The sequence below is a fragment of the Myxocyprinus asiaticus genome, chromosome 2, assembly GCF_019703515.2.
Source record: "Myxocyprinus asiaticus isolate MX2 ecotype Aquarium Trade chromosome 2, UBuf_Myxa_2, whole genome shotgun sequence".
Taxonomy (NCBI): Eukaryota; Metazoa; Chordata; class Actinopteri; order Cypriniformes; family Catostomidae; genus Myxocyprinus; species Myxocyprinus asiaticus.
The window spans coordinates 50,378,778-50,397,946 of NC_059345.1; the positions used below are offsets into that span (position 1 = coordinate 50,378,778).

The window sequence follows — 19,169 nt, forward strand, 5'->3', positions numbered from 1 at the left end:
AGAAAATCACTTGCAATTATATCAAACACTGCTGAAAGCTATTTGGTTTGTTAAATGAAGCTTAATATTGTCTTTATGTTTGTTTTTGAGTTGCCACAGTATGCAATAGACTGGCATGTCTTAAGGTCAATATTAGGTTAAAAATGGCAAAAAACAAACAGCTTTCTCTAGAAACTCGTCAGTCAATCATTGTTTTGAGGAATAAAGGCTATACAATGCTTGAAATTGCCAAAAAACTGAAGATTTCATGCAAAGGTGTACACTACAGTCTTCAAAGACAAAGGATAACTGGCTCTAACAAGGACAGAAAGAGATGTGGAAGGCCAGATGTACAACTAAACAAGAGGATAAGTACATCCAGAGTCTCTAGTTTGAGAAATAGACACCTCACATGTCCTCAGCTGACAGCTTCATTGAATTCTACCCGCTTAACACCAGTTTAATGTACAACAGTAAAGAGGAGACTCAGGGGTGCAGGCCTTATGGGAAGAATTGCAAAGAAAAAGCCACTTTGAAACAGAAAGACAAAAAGAAAAGGTTAGAGTGGGCAAAGAAACAGACATTGGACAACAGATAATTGGAAAAGAGTGTTATGGATCTTAACCCCATTGAGCTTTTGTGGAATCAGCTAGACTGTAAGGTGCGTGAGAAGTGCCCGACAAGACAGCCACATCTATGGCAAGTGCTACAGGAAGCGTGGGGTGAAATGTCACCTGAGTATCTGGACAAACTGACAGCTAGAATGCCAAGGATCTGCAAAGCTGTCATTGCTGCACGTGGACGATTTTCTGATGAGAACTCTTTGATTTTTTTCAAATTGTAATAGTAAATTTTCACGTTATTAATGTCCTGACTATACATTGTGATCAGTTGAATGCCACTTTGGTGAATAAAAGTACCAATTTCTTTCCATAAGAGCAAAATCTGTACATTATTGCAAACGTTTGGCCGCCAGTGTACATGGTAAATATGTTGTACCTACAGACAAATGCGGCATAACAATACATACTATCTAAAGTGTACCTATATGGTAACTAATATGAAACTTTACATTATGTCTCAATGCTACATACATGGTAAATATGTAGTACTTACACACAAGTGTGGGCTATAACATGCAATTAATTATTGTGTATGTACATGTTAACTAATGTGAAACATTACGGTACTTACCAATACTTGGAAATAGGACTGTAAAATAAAGTGCACCATTGTACATAACCATTGCATAGGAATTACCAGTTCTCTAGCCTTTGTAATATGCATAGTACATATATGCCACATTTGTCTGTAGGTAGACATATTTAGCATGTATATACCATTGGTAGGTAAGTAATGTTTGATATTAGTTACCATTTACAAACACTTCAAGTACGTACCTCTAGTTACTTCACATTTGTCTATAGGTACAACATGTTTACCATATATGTACCAGGAAAGTACACATAATATTCTTTAAATGTTTTGCTTAAAAATTTGCTTTTGCAATCTTTTTTTTTTTTTTAGCATGCTACTCGGTTTGATATTTTGTTTATGCAAAGACATTCATACATTTTGTAGATGTGGCTTAAGTGTCCAATACTTTTGGGGCCAAAGTATATTTAAAAGATGATTAAACTGGAACAGAACTCTTGAGTGTAGCATTTGCAAATTCTGACTCTGCAGTTAACATTCACAACTTCTGAACATTACAGCCTCTGCTGTCTATGTAAAAACTGCAATTATACTCACATTTGAATTTCAGCAATAGCAACTAGGTAATCGACAGGAAACACACACCATGATACTCTGGTGTATGCTGTGAAAGTAAGAATGTACATTGCGCTCCTTTGCATATCGTCTTATCAACCATTACACGTATTTGCACATTCTCCTTCAAATTACTGCCATTCATCAAGGGAGCTGACTTTAATTTACACATGCTTTTAACAGGAAGTAGAGACACAAAGTGAGAGAGAAAGGGAGAAAGAGGGAGCAAGAGAATCCCCATGGCCCTCCTTTGCTTCGTTTACATAATTATTTGAGACGAAAGCAATTTTTCGATTTAATCCTCACTGTACTTAACAAGCTGAGGGAGAGAGGGATGTGCATTAGCTGCCAACACCAACCCACGAAGCTCACCAGAGAATGAGGAGCCAAATCCAAACGAGTGTCCTAATTAGGGATGTCAAAAGTACCGGTACTTCGGTACCATGTCAATGCTAAAATAAAAAAGATATCACAATACCAGTGTTTCTTTTTAAAACATGGATTCTGAAAAAAAAAAAAAAAAAAAATGGAAACACAGGATTTAAAAAAAAACTCAGTTGGGCCCTACTTAAAAAACGTCTTGGTTATGTGAAACGTAACCCTGGTTCTCTTTCATATGGACTCGAGCTGCGTAATCCATGGTAACTTTGAAGAAATGGAACATGTCAGTGCTTGAAATCCCTTTGTGGAGTTCATCCAGCACTGAAAATGTCTCGCATGCAACATGCCCAGGGGAATGATAGTGGAAGCCGCGATCATGAGCCCCAAAAGCCTGTGAAATGTTCTCCCACTCTGAACATCGCTAGACACCGGAAAAATGACAGAACACGAATTGGAGACAGACGCGCCTGCATTGCCCGAGAATACAGCTCCACCCCTAGAACCAGAGTCTGTTGCCTTGGCATCAGGACACTCTTGTCTAGATTTACACACAGCCCTAGATTGCTCAAATGGCTGAGAATGACATCTCGGTGTTGGGCAGCCAAAGACTCCGAGTGGGTTAGCACCAACCAATCGTCGAGATAATTCAAAATGCGACTGCCCTGAAGCCTCAAGGGCATTGAAGCTGCATACATGCATTTTTGTGAAAGTGCATGGTGCCAGTGCAAGTCCGAACGGAAGGACGTAAAACTGATACGCTTTGCCTCCAAAAGCGAGTCTGAGAAAGCACCTGTGCTTCGGCGCAATCTAAACATGGAAATAAGCGTCCTCCAAATCTGCTGTCACAATTAAATTTATTTAAAACAATTAAATGGAATAAAATTTTCTCAAATCCAGAATGGGACGCAAGCCCCCGTCTTTTTTCAATACCAGAAAATAACGGCTGTAAAAACAGCATTCTCTCTGAGAAGGGGGAATCTCCTCTATTGCCCCTTTTTCTAAGAGAGAATGAATTTCCAGAATCAAAAATTGGGCTTCCCAAACAGAAATGTCTGTCAGAACAACCCCACTGAACACCGGCAGAGTTTGCCTTTAAATTACATAGCCATGCATTATCGTTCGAAGTACCCAGTTAGAAATTCCCTTCAGTTGCTGCCAAGCCGACAGACGTGCAGACAGAGGAATTACTGCATGGCTCTTGCCTGCAGCGCAAACTGTAACCACTAGATGGCGCACTTAGCTTACGTTTGGCGACTGCTCCAGAACCAGCGGCACAGCGGAGGGAAGCCTTCGCTCCTCCAATACTGTGGCTGGTTGAAGGGAATTTGATAATGTTTTTGCCTTTATTGTATTTAGGCATAAAAGATCAGTGCCCTGAAATTTATCTACAGCAGGGACGCTGACAGAATAAACCTTTTCCCTGGTATTTTGAACAGGGAAAATGTACAGACATTAGGGGAATGTTTATTGGGAAACTGGTTTGCCACAATGGCCCCAGCTTTATTTATATGGGGACAACATGTGGTGCGGTGCTATGTTCACTGTGTGTGCTTGATGAACATCGAATTCTGTTATGCATGTCTCGAGACCCTTGGTTATGGAGACAGAGGCTGAATTCGGAATGTGTTTTTTTTATTGTTTGCTCCCCAGCGCAAGCTGTGGGGAGAAACTGAACTACATTTTGGCTGTCAGGTGTTCGAGGCGGGAACAACAGTGAACTCAACCCGATGCTGTCCAAAGGGCAAACACGAAGGACATGGATACATTTGTATGGTCCGGTTTCTTTCACCGAATAGGGGCCCACCCTTCGTTTCACTGCAAGTCTGTCAGGCTCGCTTCTGGTGTCCTGCTGGCTGCTTAAAAGGGTCTGGTCCAACATCCAAATGCCTACATGGACGCACCTGTGATGGTAGGAATGAACAAGGAACCCAATCCTCCTGAGGGGGTGCAAAACTCATGTCCGGTGCCTTATGCGGCTCTCTGGTGGGACGTTGCGAAGATACCAAACATGAATGCACCGGAGCTGCCGTGGGCTTTTCTTTCTCACTGCAAGGAAGCATCTGCTGAAACACAGCAAAAGGGGAAAAAGGGAGTGGCCTATGAGACGTAGCTGCACATTGGCCCGCTAAAAAACAGTCTTATAAGATCAATTTACGATCCTCTGACTGCGCTTCATTTGGCCAATCCAGGTGCAATTTTTTTCCACTGCACTTGTAATAACCTCCAGCAACTCCATCTATGTTACCGAAGGTCTGGAAATTTGACCGCTAGGAGGCAAGGCTTCAGACTGGCCACCGACAAGATCCTCGGAATCCGACACCACCATAGACATCCTCATCCTCAGCGCCAAAGGAAACTGCTGTGTGGGCCTCAGGGCTAGGATGCAAATGCCCACATGTAAACTCCACGGGAGATCATCTAACTGAATCCAGGGAGAGTGACAGAGAAAACTGTAGGTCAGCCTGCTGCTCAGCTCCCATCTCCTCGGCATCCATGCCAGCCTCCCATGAATCAAACGGGCGCGTGGTGCTGGCAGACACGTGGTCTGCATCAGCACCAAATTTCTGAAGGAGGCAAGCCTTTCACAGAGCATCCTGACATTCATTAAATCACACTTTGGGCAATCCGAACCCTCCAACGTGGCCTCCGTGTGGCGAAACCCCAGACAGGCGACACGCGTGTCATGGGAATCTTCACCGACGATGAACCACATGCACGGAGGTAAGCACTTCTTAAATTCCATCCTGTGTTGCCACACAAAAGGGATAATAATAACGATCCTCTCTTCGACGTAAGTTGTTGGTACAACACGGGCCAAACAAGATCGTGCACTGAAGAACAGAAAATCAGACTTGATGGCACCAAAGAGAGCGCTTTTATGGAGCCCGTGACGTAGCTCCCTAGGGGCGTCGCTTAAGCGACACCAGCCAATAAATTGGCGTGATTGTACAAGGGCTTCAGACCATATGACACTCAGGTCGTGTCCCAATGCCATTACGCAGCTTGAGTTCCTACGAAAGGGAACTTAAGCAATGCATTCTTAATTGAGAAACAATTGAAGGAAACATTAAAGGAAACAATTTAAACATATTTTTGCTATGATATTGAAGGTGGTATTGAGAACCGTGAAATTTTACTGGTATCGGTACTGACTACTGAAATTTAGTATCGTGACAACACTAGTCCTAATCATTAATCACACAGACAACTCCCAAAAGGAGGACAGCACCACACACATGCATGTACACACACACACAGACACACACTTGTCATGTCATCTTGGAGATGCAGACGGAGTGAGACCTCCTCTAGGTTGTTTGGTGTTTTCTTGGCTGGCTTTCTGCTTTAATGACAATCGTGTATGGCAGGCTGTCAGTTATCATCCACTGGCACCTGTTACCCTTCCATTAATGTTTTATTTATGTGTGTATAAATCATGAGACTGTATTTGTTTTATATTTTAATTTTGTTTTGTATTGTACTAATAACAGTTACAATCAAGGAATTCATAACTGGAACAAAAATAGTATAAAGGGGCCATTTTCTACACTTTTGTACCATTTCACTTAGAATAAATAAGCTATTGTACCTGTTATGATTATCTAACCTCTGCATGTAAAATTAGTAACAATGATTGCTTATGGGTTTGGGGGATTGCTTTTGGGTCCAATACAGTTGGTACTGCCCAATCCTTCAATAACTACCTTTTTGCAAAACTAGCTTTAAGGGCTGTTTACACCAAACCCGTTTTTTCAGTACAAATGTTCGTTCTGAACCAGCTTTTGTATGGTAACAATGGATTCCGATGCCGCTATTCATACCGAGTCTGACAAATAGTCCTCCGACAATCCAAAGGTTTTTTTTTACGGAGAGTGTTCCAATTTTCTTCGGACTGCAGTGAAAACTGACTGACCACTTACATAAGAGATTTTTGTCAGTCGCTGCTGCTCGATCCAGCGTCTTCGTGGTGCTAATCAACTGGCAAGCACTGGCATTGGATGTGCAGCTGATACACACCTGAAAATTATATACTTAAAAATAAATAGTTGCAGTTCATGAACCGTTGGTACTGCAAACATAAACCCGTTCTGTTTTTGAAAGTCTGCTTATGGTGTTTTGTATTAATGTGCATTATTTAATATGTATATCACTGTGATTGTTTTATTCTCATGACATTAAAAATAGCAGTGAGGTTCAGCAATTTGTTTGGACAAAGCTCATAGTAAAATATCCTGTAAAAAGATTTGTTACATCCAATGTTTTAGACAAACGAATTGCAGAACCACACTGCTATTTTTATTGCAAGGATAATATAACAAAGTATTGCAATTATTTAAATAAAGAAAAGGCAGTGAGCCAGATTTTCTTTTATAGTATTTTTTTTTAAAAATATGCATCCTATTTTATACTAAACTGTTATTATTAATGTACATTACGCCATGTTTATTTATATCACTGTACCTTGTTTTATATTATCCAGGCATTATAAAAAGAGAAGTTGAGTTCTGCAGTCCGTTTGGAAGATACTCATAAATACATGTGCATTTATGCATCAGCGCTCTTTACTTATCTCACTCGTGTAAAAAAAACACATTAAATGCTCCTCATCAACACCATGGAAAGAACATAATGAATCAGTTATACCAAATTAGGTAAATAAATGCTTTAACAGTGTTCATTATATTAATGTCTAACAGCTGAAGGGTTAGGACAGGAGACTGGTATAACAACAGCACCGCAACAGCGCTGCCTACTGTACAGGGGTGAAATAGTTTTTCATGTAATGTTTTTACAGACTCGGTGTGAATAGACCTTCTGTCAGAAGTTCGTCTCCCAAAATCGTCACGGATATGGTGTGAACAGGCCTTTATGACAAGTTCACAAAACAATCTGCGATGCAATGTGCCCCACAAACTGTTAATCCTATATGGTACACATTATGTTCTAATGATGGAATATTTTTCCCCATTTGACTTTCTGACAAAATAGCTGTACCGCAATGGAAATCTGTACCACAATGGAAAATTGCCCAAAACTTTTTTTTTCTTTTTTTTTTTTTAATTACCAGTTTCATCTTGAATTAAATTAATATTTTAAAATTAATTGACTGCCCTTTTATTTTCAACAATGCATTATGTTTTAGCTTTTTATGAAAGGTGAAAAAGTAAAAGAAAAGAAATGATTGCCATATGGCTACACTGACTGAAGCAATCAGGGACCTTGGTAAAAATACATTTCAGCCACTCTTTTCTTTCCTTGGGATGCTATACAATGACACAGGTGCTAACATGGCCAGGAACACCATATTATTTGCCTAATGACCCCCATATCTAGATACCAACTGGAATAATATATCTTCTTTGGCTGGTCTTTATGAATAATAATGCAATGTCTGTCCTACTTTCTCTTTATTATAGGCAAAGTTTGGGGGGTGCCCCAGTTGCCAGGGCCAAAATTGTTTTATCATTGTTTGATTGAGTTTAACTCTATTTCTCAGCTGTAGTGTAGTAGTAATCCGAAACAATTACAGAGTTAGAGACAAGCTGATGATGTCAATGAAATGCACTCATTGACTGATAACAATATGGCACCGCCACAATCAATCCTTCTGTTCTTGTTACCAATGCAGAGAATGTGGCAGATGAAAGCAAAGCAGAAAGAGAGAGTGAGAAGAATTTCTTTGTCACCATTTGTACAGTACTGGTTTGAATCTGTAACCTTAGAAAGTCCTTGATAAGTATCCAATCATATTAAGGCCATAGGTGTTTCTATGACAAAAGGCCAGTGAGAATGTATTACTTAGCAGAAATAAAGGGGAAGGGGATTAAGGGTAGAACAAAGGAATTTGAAAGGTTTGGCCCAATATGGCTTCAAGGGGAATAAAATATATCAGCTGCTATATGGATCTCATATATCATATAAATATGTTTTTCCAATGTCATTAGTGCGCATCTTGTATTCTGTGTGCTGTGAACGGGAAACAGCAATCATGCACAAGACACATGGTTTCCTGTGATTGTGATTCACATGTAAGTACAGTTTATGTGCATGAAAAGGTCTAGCTAAACGCAACTTTTTACAATATATATGGGACTTAAGATGCAGCTTCTGGGACAACCACACCCTCCTATGCTCTTTATTATTTCACTGCAATGTCCGTTGTGGATCTCATTCTCAATTAGGAACCTTGAACATCTATATAATTATAAAAGTATATTCCGAATGCTTTAGGAGACATAATCCAGTCTTGCCAAGCTTGAAATTAATGTGTTTACCAGTGCAAATCACTGCAGTGACCTTTTCTTGTTACTCTTATCAGTGTCTGATATATATATGTGTCTGTTTAATAATCAATAAAGCCATAATATCCATTACTAATGTTTCAAAAGCATCGGCAGGCACTTCATTCAAAGCCAAGTGTATTTCAGTCTACTAATGGAATAATTCTGCTCTATCTTCTGGTCTGCTGCTCTCATCAGTGAGGATGTTAACTCAGTATATTCAATTCTTTCAGTGCTGTGTGCTTTCTTCCAGAGTTATACAGCATTGCTACTCTCAACGATAGATTTTGATGCTCCATAACTCATATCCACTAACACATTTGTGGTCAATCAATATGACTAATTTAAGTGTGTTTTCATCAGTGGCAAGCAGGGCAGACACTATTGTGAGTTCTCATAACATCAGGAGAGAGGCTGTAATGAATCGAAGCCCCCCCCACCAAACACACACACTCACACTCACACACTCATACACTCATATACAGACACCTGCAGTCCATCCTGAACTGAGGTATTCCAAATGAGGCTGGATTTGGAGATTTGTAGTCCAGCTGTATGGATATCGGTGAAGAGCAACATGTTCATAGTGTTTATTAGGCATCTTCACGTTGCAGGTCAAAGCGGTTCTGTTCTAAAAATGCAATGCCACATGAAAGTTCCTGTAGCTCAACTGGTAGACTGTGGTGCTAGCATTGCCATGGTCATGGGTTAAATTTCCAGGCAACTAATGAAATAATAAAACGTATACCTTGCATGCAAAGTTATTGCACTGTAACTTTTAATAAACGCTGTAAAATTAAATGTAAAAGCTGTACTAAAATATGTTGGCTGTGTCCTGCCTCATTTTCAGAGGCAGCTCTGCAGCTTTGGTTCTGTGTAAATGAAATGCAGCAACAGAGCAACTTAAAATTTTGACAGCAATCTGATTTGCTGTCAACTGTGCCTAAATATTAACTTCAGAGAATGTAATTCAATGTTTCCAGCGATTGTGATTCCTCTGTAAATACAATTAGTGTATGCTCTTTTGTCGCATTGGTAAATGCACCTTTCCTGACATTATTGCAGCTTCAGATGGAGTTTCTTTGCAGTACAGGTTAGTGCTGCTCTTTGCAGTGTAGACTGGCCATGAATGATGCAGCTCTTACAATAATGCCAAACAATACTGTTTATTGCATGCTTGTCAGTTAGCTGATTTACATTCAGACATTGTGTCTCACTGTCTTTATTTTCTCCCCCTCTCTCTCTGTCTCTGATAGATGAATCTAGTTTGAAGATGAACAGTGTAAGGCACATCCCACAGACACAGGCCAGTCACTCTCTCGCTCTGCATGTAAACCACAGGATAGGGATACATACTGCAGACATGCTCAAAGCAGACCCACGAGACACCATCTACAAGGGTGTGTATTCCCCACTGTGTGTATGCTAGTCTGTGATCATTTTTGAAATATTATATTACAGGGTCTCATGTTTTTTTTATTTTTTTTATATATATATATCTCATTGTTATTGTTCTCAGTGTAGAGAAGTTGTACAAGACATGTACTTAACATCTAATCTATAATCCCATGAAGCATTGTGAATGATGTAATCAAATTATAAAACAATGAGAAAATAGAAAACTATTGATTTAAAGTTGTTGATTCTAAGTATATAAACAATATACTGGTATTTTAATTTTATAGCAAAATATCCCAGAAATATATAAATATATACGTAGTTTTAGAGAAGGGAGACCAAATCGATTGCGTCATTCAGAATGCGTCATGGAAGTGGGCGGGCACTGCAGGGCTTGTTTGATGTGCCATGATTCTATTATTGATGAGTTGTTTTCTTTCAGGATCATTGGTAATATAGTTCTTCACCAGTAATTGTGCTATTAAACACGATTTTGTAAAAAAATTTAAATAATGCAGACTGATGGCTTCAACAGAACAATATACCATCAATTAAAAGAATGTTTTTTTTTTTATATTGCACTCTATATTGTAAATCAGTAATTCCTCTGATAGAACTGAGACTCTAATAATGCCCCTTGCTTAGTAAAATGTGAAATTTCTTTGCCACTAGCATCACCAAATGGGTTTTCAAACCTGAACACTTCCCCTGTCTACCATTAGGGTTGCCAATTTTCTACCAGACAAATATGGGACATTCCAGCTTAAAACACTTTAAGCTGGAGCCCCGATTTCCAGCGGGGCTCCAGCATGAGAAGCTGTGCAATGGTTAAAAAGGTCCACCTAAAGATTGTTTACATAGAAAACAATTGAAAACAGCATGGACGGATGCAAAAACACATTCATGTGAACAGCCCCTAATGCGCTTTAAATGAAAACCACTTTAATTCAACTCCCAGGAAAAAATTAATTTCTATCAATCTTCACTTTTAATAAACACTACTTTTTGTCAAAAGAATGAAGCTGCAATCAATAGAGAAAGACAATATTTTTCTGTCAAGCATTTTCTTCCCCATAATTAACTTAAGCTTTTTCCATTTTTAAAGCTCAAAGAACTGGCTTCCTGTTAAAAAATTTGGGTCATCAGTTTGAAGACAGTTGGCTACATGACTAATGTGTCAAAAATAGTATTTTATATTTAGTATAATAAAATGTTGTATTTTTTATCGTAAAAAAATTCAGGTCTTAGTAGTAACCGTACATTATAATGGATTTTTATGGGAGAGAAAACGCTTAACATGAAATAGTGTATTTCTCCTTGGATTACAGTGTTGTTGTTTTGGCAGTAAAAAGTGTTTATAACAAGGGAAATGAAAAAAAAAAAAAAAGAAAAAGCCAAAAAACGTTTTTTTTTACTAAACCTGTACTGTATTGTAGCCTACTTTAAAAAAAAGTGCTATAGTTTTTCTCACCGTCATTTAACTGAATCTCTCTTCCAGATCGAGCACTGAAATATGCAGTGTAATGTAATGTCATGAATTACTGGTGTTTTTGAAATCATAATGGCGAGAAACAGTTATCATGCACTCAAATGTTATATTTTTGACAAAATTCTCCTGGTTCTGACTGTAAACAGGACAGAAGACGTGCGCTGATTTTCATTTATATTTTCCCCGGCTGCTTCTGTCAAGTGTAGCATCCATGTAGCGTTTAACAGCCTATATCTCACACAACTCACTTGAAAGGTGTGTTTCAGGTCCATTTTCATCATTTGTGAAACATTCTCGGCAGTTTGGGTGTGAGACACTAAAATACGGGACAAACGGCGTCCCGTATGGATTTCATATGGAACTCAACTTTGTTCCTTCAAATACGGGACGATTCCGTATTATCCGGGATGGTTGGCAACCCTGTTTTCCACTGGTCAGACAAAAAGATAGTCATGCCCCAAACGCCATTGGTTGAGCCATTGTTATGTTGAGCTTGTTAGGATGCACAAACAAATAGAGCAATGTTTGATAGCACCACAGAGTCACAATGTTTACACTTTTCAGGGAAATCAGCCCACAAATGGCTTACTTAAAGTTATCTTTGCATATTAAACTAGGATAGAACATGGAAAAAAAATTGTTTACTTTCCTCCCAATATCATCGTTTTTCCAAAGTCGTCTTTAATCAAATTCACCTTTTGCTAAGCTCCGCCACCTAGGTTACCGTTTCTCTCTCTGACAAGCTTTGCAGAACTTCCCATAGGAATGGATGGCAGAGTGCCGTGAACGGCATGGTTTTTGGCTAAATCTTCCCATAAACAGAATTGATCATATTTTTAAGTGTGCTGGAATGAAGTGTGATATTTTAAAGCATATTTATCTTTGTAAAAATTTTTTTTACATTTCACAGTAATTTGACTGAAAACTGTGGAGACTGTGAATCAGAATTGAGGCAAATTATTATCACAGTCACTTGAAAAGAGAAAAGCTTCATCTGATGGTGATTGCACACCTGATAACATTAGTGTAAGTAAACAGAACTGCTTATAACGTTTCATAACACATTCACTGGTGCTGTGAACTCTTTGTTTACAATTGCATTTACTGAGACCTAAATCAATACATAAATGAATGAATGTCACATTATTAACTTTAATTTACCTTTGAGCAAATGTAGGTGTCCTTGCTTATGTTATACATGTTCATGTGGGAATGAGGGGTGAGACAGTTTAATCCATAGCATGCTCTTCTCAAGATTTATTTAAAGTTTTAAAAAAGAAATAAAAAACACTTCATGCATCCTCTCTAGGTACCTCGTGTCACTATTACAAGTGACAGAGCAACAGCGTGTATTAAATTTTTTGAATAATTTCTATCAAATTCAGCATAAGACTAATCAAATACACATTACTCCCATTGACTCTCATTGAAAAAAGCAAGCACTTGTCAGAGAAATGGCAGACGGCAACAGCTGCTAAGATAGGATTGGTCAGAAACACTTTAAAGGCAGGGCTTAGCAAATGGTCAGTTGAAATACACTGCATACTCCTGCATATACTTGTCTCTTATGCCAAGTTGTTCACTTCATACTGTCCATTTATGTTGAAATATTTTGCTGAATACTAACCATATTGTGTGCACTGTATAGCAGAGCACAAAACAAACAGCCATCTATCTGTCTGACTGTATCTGCTATGGTGCATGCTCATATTTAATTGCTTGTGTGGAAGCTTTGCAATGCATTGTTAGGCCCAGATGGAGGTGTGGACATAGGATGTCAGCTTGTTAGGAGCAACACCAATGAACATGTGATAACCAGAACTGAGTTCAATGTAATGGTGTAGCAAGGTTAACATGGGAAAGGAGGAGGCGGGAACCGGCTGAATAGTCAAAGTAATATTTTTATAGGGACTTAAACAAAAAGACACAAAAACATAAACGCACACATGGCAGCTGCATGTGGCTCTCTCTCTCCCGAACTGCCGCATTCCGCTGCACTTATCCCTCTCCTCGGCTGCCCTTCTGGCCCCACCTGCCGACAGGCTTTTCCCCACCTCTCTAGAGCTGTGGAGGGGGATGAGTGGAGGAAGAAAAAAGAAAAAGGAATGAAAGAAAGGACAAGGCAGAGTGACAGTGAGAGAGAGAGAGAGAGAGAGAGAGAGAGAGAGAGAGAGAGAGAGAAAAAACTTGCTCGCTAGTTCCCAGACATGCCGTCGCCTAGTCCTCGACCACTCCTCCACCCTCTGGCGGATGACAGCCACTCTTTCCCAGGCAGACCAGAGTAAGTCCTCCGACCCCTGGCAGATGGAATGCCCCTCCGCGTTTTGGCGGCCGGTAGGGAGCCCTTCCGCCCTTGATAGTGGCTCCACCGCTCCAGGCGGCTGGCAGCGAGCCCCTCCTCCCCTCACGGATGGTGGCCATTCCTCCGCGCCCAGGCGGCCGGCAGCAACTCCTCCTTCCCCCGGCAGACAGTCGCGGCTTCTCCTTTGGGTGGATGGCAGTGGCGAGGACAGCACATCCCTCCTCCTTCCTGGGCTTCAGCACCAATGTAACAAGTTTAATATGGGAAAGGAGGTGGGAACCAGCTGAACAAAGTAATATTTTAAAAGGAACTTAAACAAAAAGACACAAAAACGTAAACGCACACATGACAGCTGCATGTGGCTCTCTCTCTCCCGAACTGCCGCATTCCGCTGCACTTATCCCTCTTCTCGGCTGATTAGCCCGATTAGGGGCCGGGCGTGTGTAGTCATGGCCCGGCCCGCCCTCCTCCTCATCACAAATGGGTTTAGTGCACAAGCTAATAAGGTTGAATGGCAGCCTTTGGAAATCAGCAAACCTGATCATGCAACAGTTTTGTTCCCTGAAAGTACGGTATATGTTTAAAATGTATTTGTAGGATAGATGAAGGAAAGGGGTTCTGAACAGTTGTTAGCTACTGTATTTGTCTGTCTTATAAAACAATTAAAATTGACGGAATCATCACAAATGATGACATATTTCTTTTCCTAGTTCCCATGATAGACCAGTCCAGGCTGGAGAATGTTCTGCCATCTTGTGTTTACTCTCCTACATACGTGGTAAAGGACTTCCCTATTGCACGTTATCAAGGCCTGCAGTTTGTAAGTAACATTCTCACCATGCACTCTCAACAGCAAAGTTGTATTATTGTTGTTTTATTGGCAATATACAGCAGTAAACCCAGATTGTTTAATACAGATTTTTAGCTGCTAGGTCATGATAAAGGATTTAATAATTATTAATAATAATAATAATAATAATCTCTTTTTCTAGATAATTTCATAACAAACACTAGATTTTAAATATAGCTTCAAGCAGTGATGATGGGCCCAAGCACCAGGTCTATTTTCACTCAGTGGCTTTTGGAAAACAATGCAAGGTGGACATGCATTTGGCATTTGTCATTATTCTAAACAATTTTGAAGCAATTTGGGTAAATATAAGAGGACTATTTTAAAGCCTGTTGTATGAGCCACACTTCCTGCTGCCAGGTGGTGGCGCTATGACCGTGACCCAAAATAGTCAAATCTATGTGATTAGCCCCCAAGACTAAACATACATCTAAATTTTAGAATTATGATCTAAATCATACATAGCACAAAGAAGATATGACACTTCCTATTTCCCATTTTTCACCATTAATTTAATGCCTCGCCGTGGCAACACCTTTCGATATATCAAAATCTGTTCACAATTTAGCATCTTCAGTGTCTTGGCATAATGTTGTCTAAATTTGGTGACAGTCTCATGAATCACCTAGGAGAAGTATTTAACAGTTCAGAGACTGCAATATTCAAAAAATCCAAAATTTCCTGCTGGGGGGACCTAATGACTATAATTATTAAAGTTGTCCGGCTTGATGAGAACTATATATGTACCAATTTTAGTGACTGTAGGTGAAAATGAGGGTGCTACAGAGGCCATCTTACACAGCCATTTTAAAGGAGGCGCTACAGAGCCCCCCCCCACCCCCCATCACCACAACTTTGCCCAGCCCTAATGGCTGACGACTCTGATGTGTGTGCAAAATTTCATGAGATTTTAAGCATGCCAAGTGCCTCAAAAACACCCAAATATAGGAAGAAAGGAATAATAACAATTAATGCATTGCCATGGAAACAGTATTTAAAATATCAAATATTCCTTTACAGTATTACATCAGCAATGTCTTGATATTATTCTAAAGAATTTTGAAGCACTTCATCTAAACACAAGAGGGCTATTTCAAAGTCTATTAAACGTGCCATACTTCCTGCTGCCAGTTGGTGGTGCTATGACCGTGACCCATAATAGCCACATCAATGTGATCAGCCCCCATTACCAAACATACAGCTGAATTTTCATCAAAATCATACAATGCACACAGAAGATATAAGGTACTTCCTGTTTCACATTGGTGCCCTATATTTATTGTGTCACCATGGCAACACCGTTCAATATCTATAAAAAAATCTGTTTGCAGTTTAGCATCTTCAATGTCTTAGCATAAATTTGCCTAAGTTTGGTGCCAGTCACATGAATCCTCTATGAGGAGTATTCAAATGTTCAGGGTCTGCAATTTTCAAAAAATGCACAATCAATCCAAAATGGCCGTTTGGCGGAGCTAATGACTATAATTTTGAAAGTTGTCTGGCTTGATGAAAACAATATATGTAGCTAGTGTGGTGACCATAGAAGAAACTGACCCCACCACTTTTATCTTAAGGTGGCACTACAGAGCTCCCCAGTCACGCCCATGTGTTAACATATGCCCAGGCCTAATGGCCAACAACTCTGATGTGTCTGGAAAATATCATGCCAAGTACCTCAAAAACATGCGAATATACATAAAAAGGAATAATGACATTTAATGCATTACCATGGCAACACTGTTTAAGATATCAAGAATCCCTTCAGAATTTTAAATTTGCACTGTCTTGACATTATTCTTAAAAAATTTGAAGCAATTCAGGTAAAGATAAGAGGGATATTTCAAAGTCTGTTAAAAGTGCCACACTTCCTTCCGCCAGTTGGTGGCACTACAACCGTGACCCAGAATAGCCACATCAATGTAATCAGCCTGCAAGACCAAACATTTGGCTCAATTTTGATGTAAATCAAACAATGCTCGCAGAAGATATGAGACACTTCCTTTTTCCCATTTTTTGATGTTATTTATTGTGTCACCATGGCAACACCGTTCGATATATATCAAAAATGTGTTCGCAATTTAGCATCGTCAATGTCTTGGCATGATGTCGACCACATTTGGTACCTGTAACATGAAATCCCTTGGAGAAGTATTTCAAATTCCAGAGCATGTATTTTTCAAACAATCCAAAATGGCTGACTTCTTGTTGGGCAGAGCTTATAACTGTCATCAGGAAAGTTGTCCGGCTTGATGAGATCTAAATGTGTACAAAGTTTGGTGACTGGTGACTATAGCTCAAATGTTATGTGCTACAGAGCCCCCCAAACATGCCCATCTTCTAGGTGGTGCTACAAAGCCCCGCCTCCGCACTTTCAGTGCTTGGGCCCTAATAATCCTTAGAAGAACAATAGGGCCTCTGCACTTTCAGTGCTTGGGCCCTAATAATAATAATAATTCTTAGAAGAACAATAGGGCCTCAGCACTTTCAGTGCTTGGACCCTAATTATATAAGAAGCAGGGTGTAGAAAACAAATCTTTGACAGTGCACTAGTGGTACTTGACCTGCTCACTTTTAAGTATGATTGTGTTGAGCTAGGAGCAAACAGTGCCCTCTTTTGGACATTACCATTTAGTACATTCCTGAGAACAAGGTTGGTAGACTATCTACAGTATCTGTAACATGTCATGCTATCCAATAGCAGTGATCTGTCTTATCTGATAAATCTTGCTATATACCAAGTGCACCTACTGTACCTGTTTTCTCTTATATTCCTATGTTTTGCCAACCAGGTTTACCTGTCCTATGTATACCCCAATGACTTCACCAGACTTACTCATATGGAAAAAAAGAACAAATGCTTCTACCGAGAGTCTCCTGTCTACTTAGAAAAGTAAGAATTCTAACTGATCGTGAAAATTAGACAATCAATAAATACATTAACAGATTACCAATGAAAATTTACTCTGTCATTCTTTTAAATGGTTATATAGATTTGGCTTCTATAAGTACATGAAGATGGATGAGGAGGAAGATGACCAGCCCATTTTCTTCCCTAAACCTGATGGTCTGTACTCAGCTGGGAACTTACTAACAGATGGGAATTCAACAGTTGCTTTCACTCTTTAAAAACTCACCATGGTATTATCTGTAATGAAGCAAGAAACTTATGTGTTGCTGTGTGTGTATGTTGGACCGTAGTGTGTTGCAGACAGTCTTTAAAAGCTGTGTGTAGAAGGCCTGAAGATGATAATGATTAGCTGTAGATTTGTATCAACACTGCAGCAGTGTCATTGACTTTATAATCACTACATGTCATTAAGCAATTTTCATTTTGGATCACATTAATAATTTAAAGGTTTCCAGTTTCACAAGGCATTTCTTCTGGCAGATTTTCTGGAGGAGGAAGAGGGTGTCGACCTAGAGGAGACAATCAATTTCAGCAACCGGCCAGGCAGGAAGACAGTGTATACCAGCCCACCCTATCAAACTTCAAGGATTACAGCTACCACTGCCTCCTCAAAGGCTGATAGAATAGACAAGGGTTCAAAGAATTATGTCTCTCAGCAAGGGAGGCAATACATTCTATTAAAAGGGCAAGAGAAGAGTAAAAGAAAAAGAGTGGAAAGTTTTCATAAAAACTCTCTGGTGCAAGTGGTGGATGATGAAATTACAAATACAAGACATATAGAAAAAGCAAAAGGTAGTGCAGGTGCCCTAGAGTCTCAGAGTGGAGCTTTAAATGAACAGATAGAGCACGGTGGTTCCCAAACACCTGCACTTATTCAAAGAGGGCGTTCATTAACATGGCTACTCCCTGACCCAGGTTTGTCAACTAAGAGCAAACGTCCTCAAATGTCCCCTCTTTATGTGTTGGCTAATAGGATTTTAAGTAATGCAGGCAACCCTGTTGTTGTTGGGACTAATGTGGAAAAAGAGACCAATACCAACAAAATGTACATCACTAGACCCCACCCACCAAGAAGCAGACCAAAAAGCATACCGATACCTCCAGTGGAAGTGTTCCCTGGTGTCTTCCTTTATCAGTCTAGAAAATCCAAGCGGCTTATGGATTTAAGCTCAAAATGGAGGTCCTTAAAAACACAAGCCACAGCTTCTCTCATCTGGCCCAGTGCCCACCTAATGGACCATAAGACTTTTACCCAACCAACTCTATTAAAGCACAGTCATCCGTTCTTGCCTACGGAGCCTGGAACTTATTATAAGGGCAACCCTACCACCTCCATATCAGATCCAAACAGCTTTACCCCATCAAGCCAAGAAAAGAGAGACCACCCTGGGCTAAACTCATCTGAGAACAACCAACCTCTGGAGGTGCAGACAACAAAAATCTCCAAGATGCCAGAGGGTTCAGACATGGCTCAGCAGAGCAGGGGTCTTGAGGAAGGAGAGATGTCAGAGACCAGTTACGAGGAGGCAGCACTGAGGCCAAGCTTGATGGAGGAGGCCATTAACTGGCAGCGAACGTTCAGCGTGAACCCAGTGGACTTTGAGCTGCTAAGGTCAGACTGGAACGACCTGAGATGTAACGTCTCAGGGAATCTGCAGCTTGCGGAGAATGAGGTTGTTGATGTGATCTCACAGTACATGGAGAGGCTGAATGAACGGAATGGAGGGTGAGCGTGTGTAGGTGTGAAAGTGTGTTTATGAAATGTATCACATTTAAAGGAATATTCAGAGTTCAGTGCAAGTTAAGCTTGA

The 19,169-nt window shown here is 39.9% G+C and overlaps 1 protein-coding gene across 4 annotated transcripts in view; it reads left to right on the top strand.

Annotated features, from left to right (window-relative positions):
- The window catches only part of LOC127452144 (N-acetyl-beta-glucosaminyl-glycoprotein 4-beta-N-acetylgalactosaminyltransferase 1-like), a 144,094-nt gene that overhangs the window by 119,238 nt on the left and 5,687 nt on the right, over window positions 1-19,169 (top strand). For all 4 annotated transcript variants that reach the window (XR_007899207.1, XM_051717382.1, XM_051717391.1 and 1 more), the window contains exons 11-15: window positions 9,668-9,811; window positions 14,311-14,420; window positions 17,240-17,340; window positions 17,441-17,514; window positions 17,839-19,084. Coding sequence is in view for 3 of the 4 variants with exons in the window: in XM_051717382.1 (XP_051573342.1) it covers window positions 9,668-9,811; window positions 14,311-14,420; window positions 17,240-17,340; window positions 17,441-17,514; window positions 17,839-19,084 (1,675 nt within the window). In the remaining variant the exon portion in view is untranslated. The remainder of the gene's footprint in view (window positions 1-9,667; window positions 9,812-14,310; window positions 14,421-17,239; window positions 17,341-17,440; window positions 17,515-17,838; window positions 19,085-19,169) is intronic.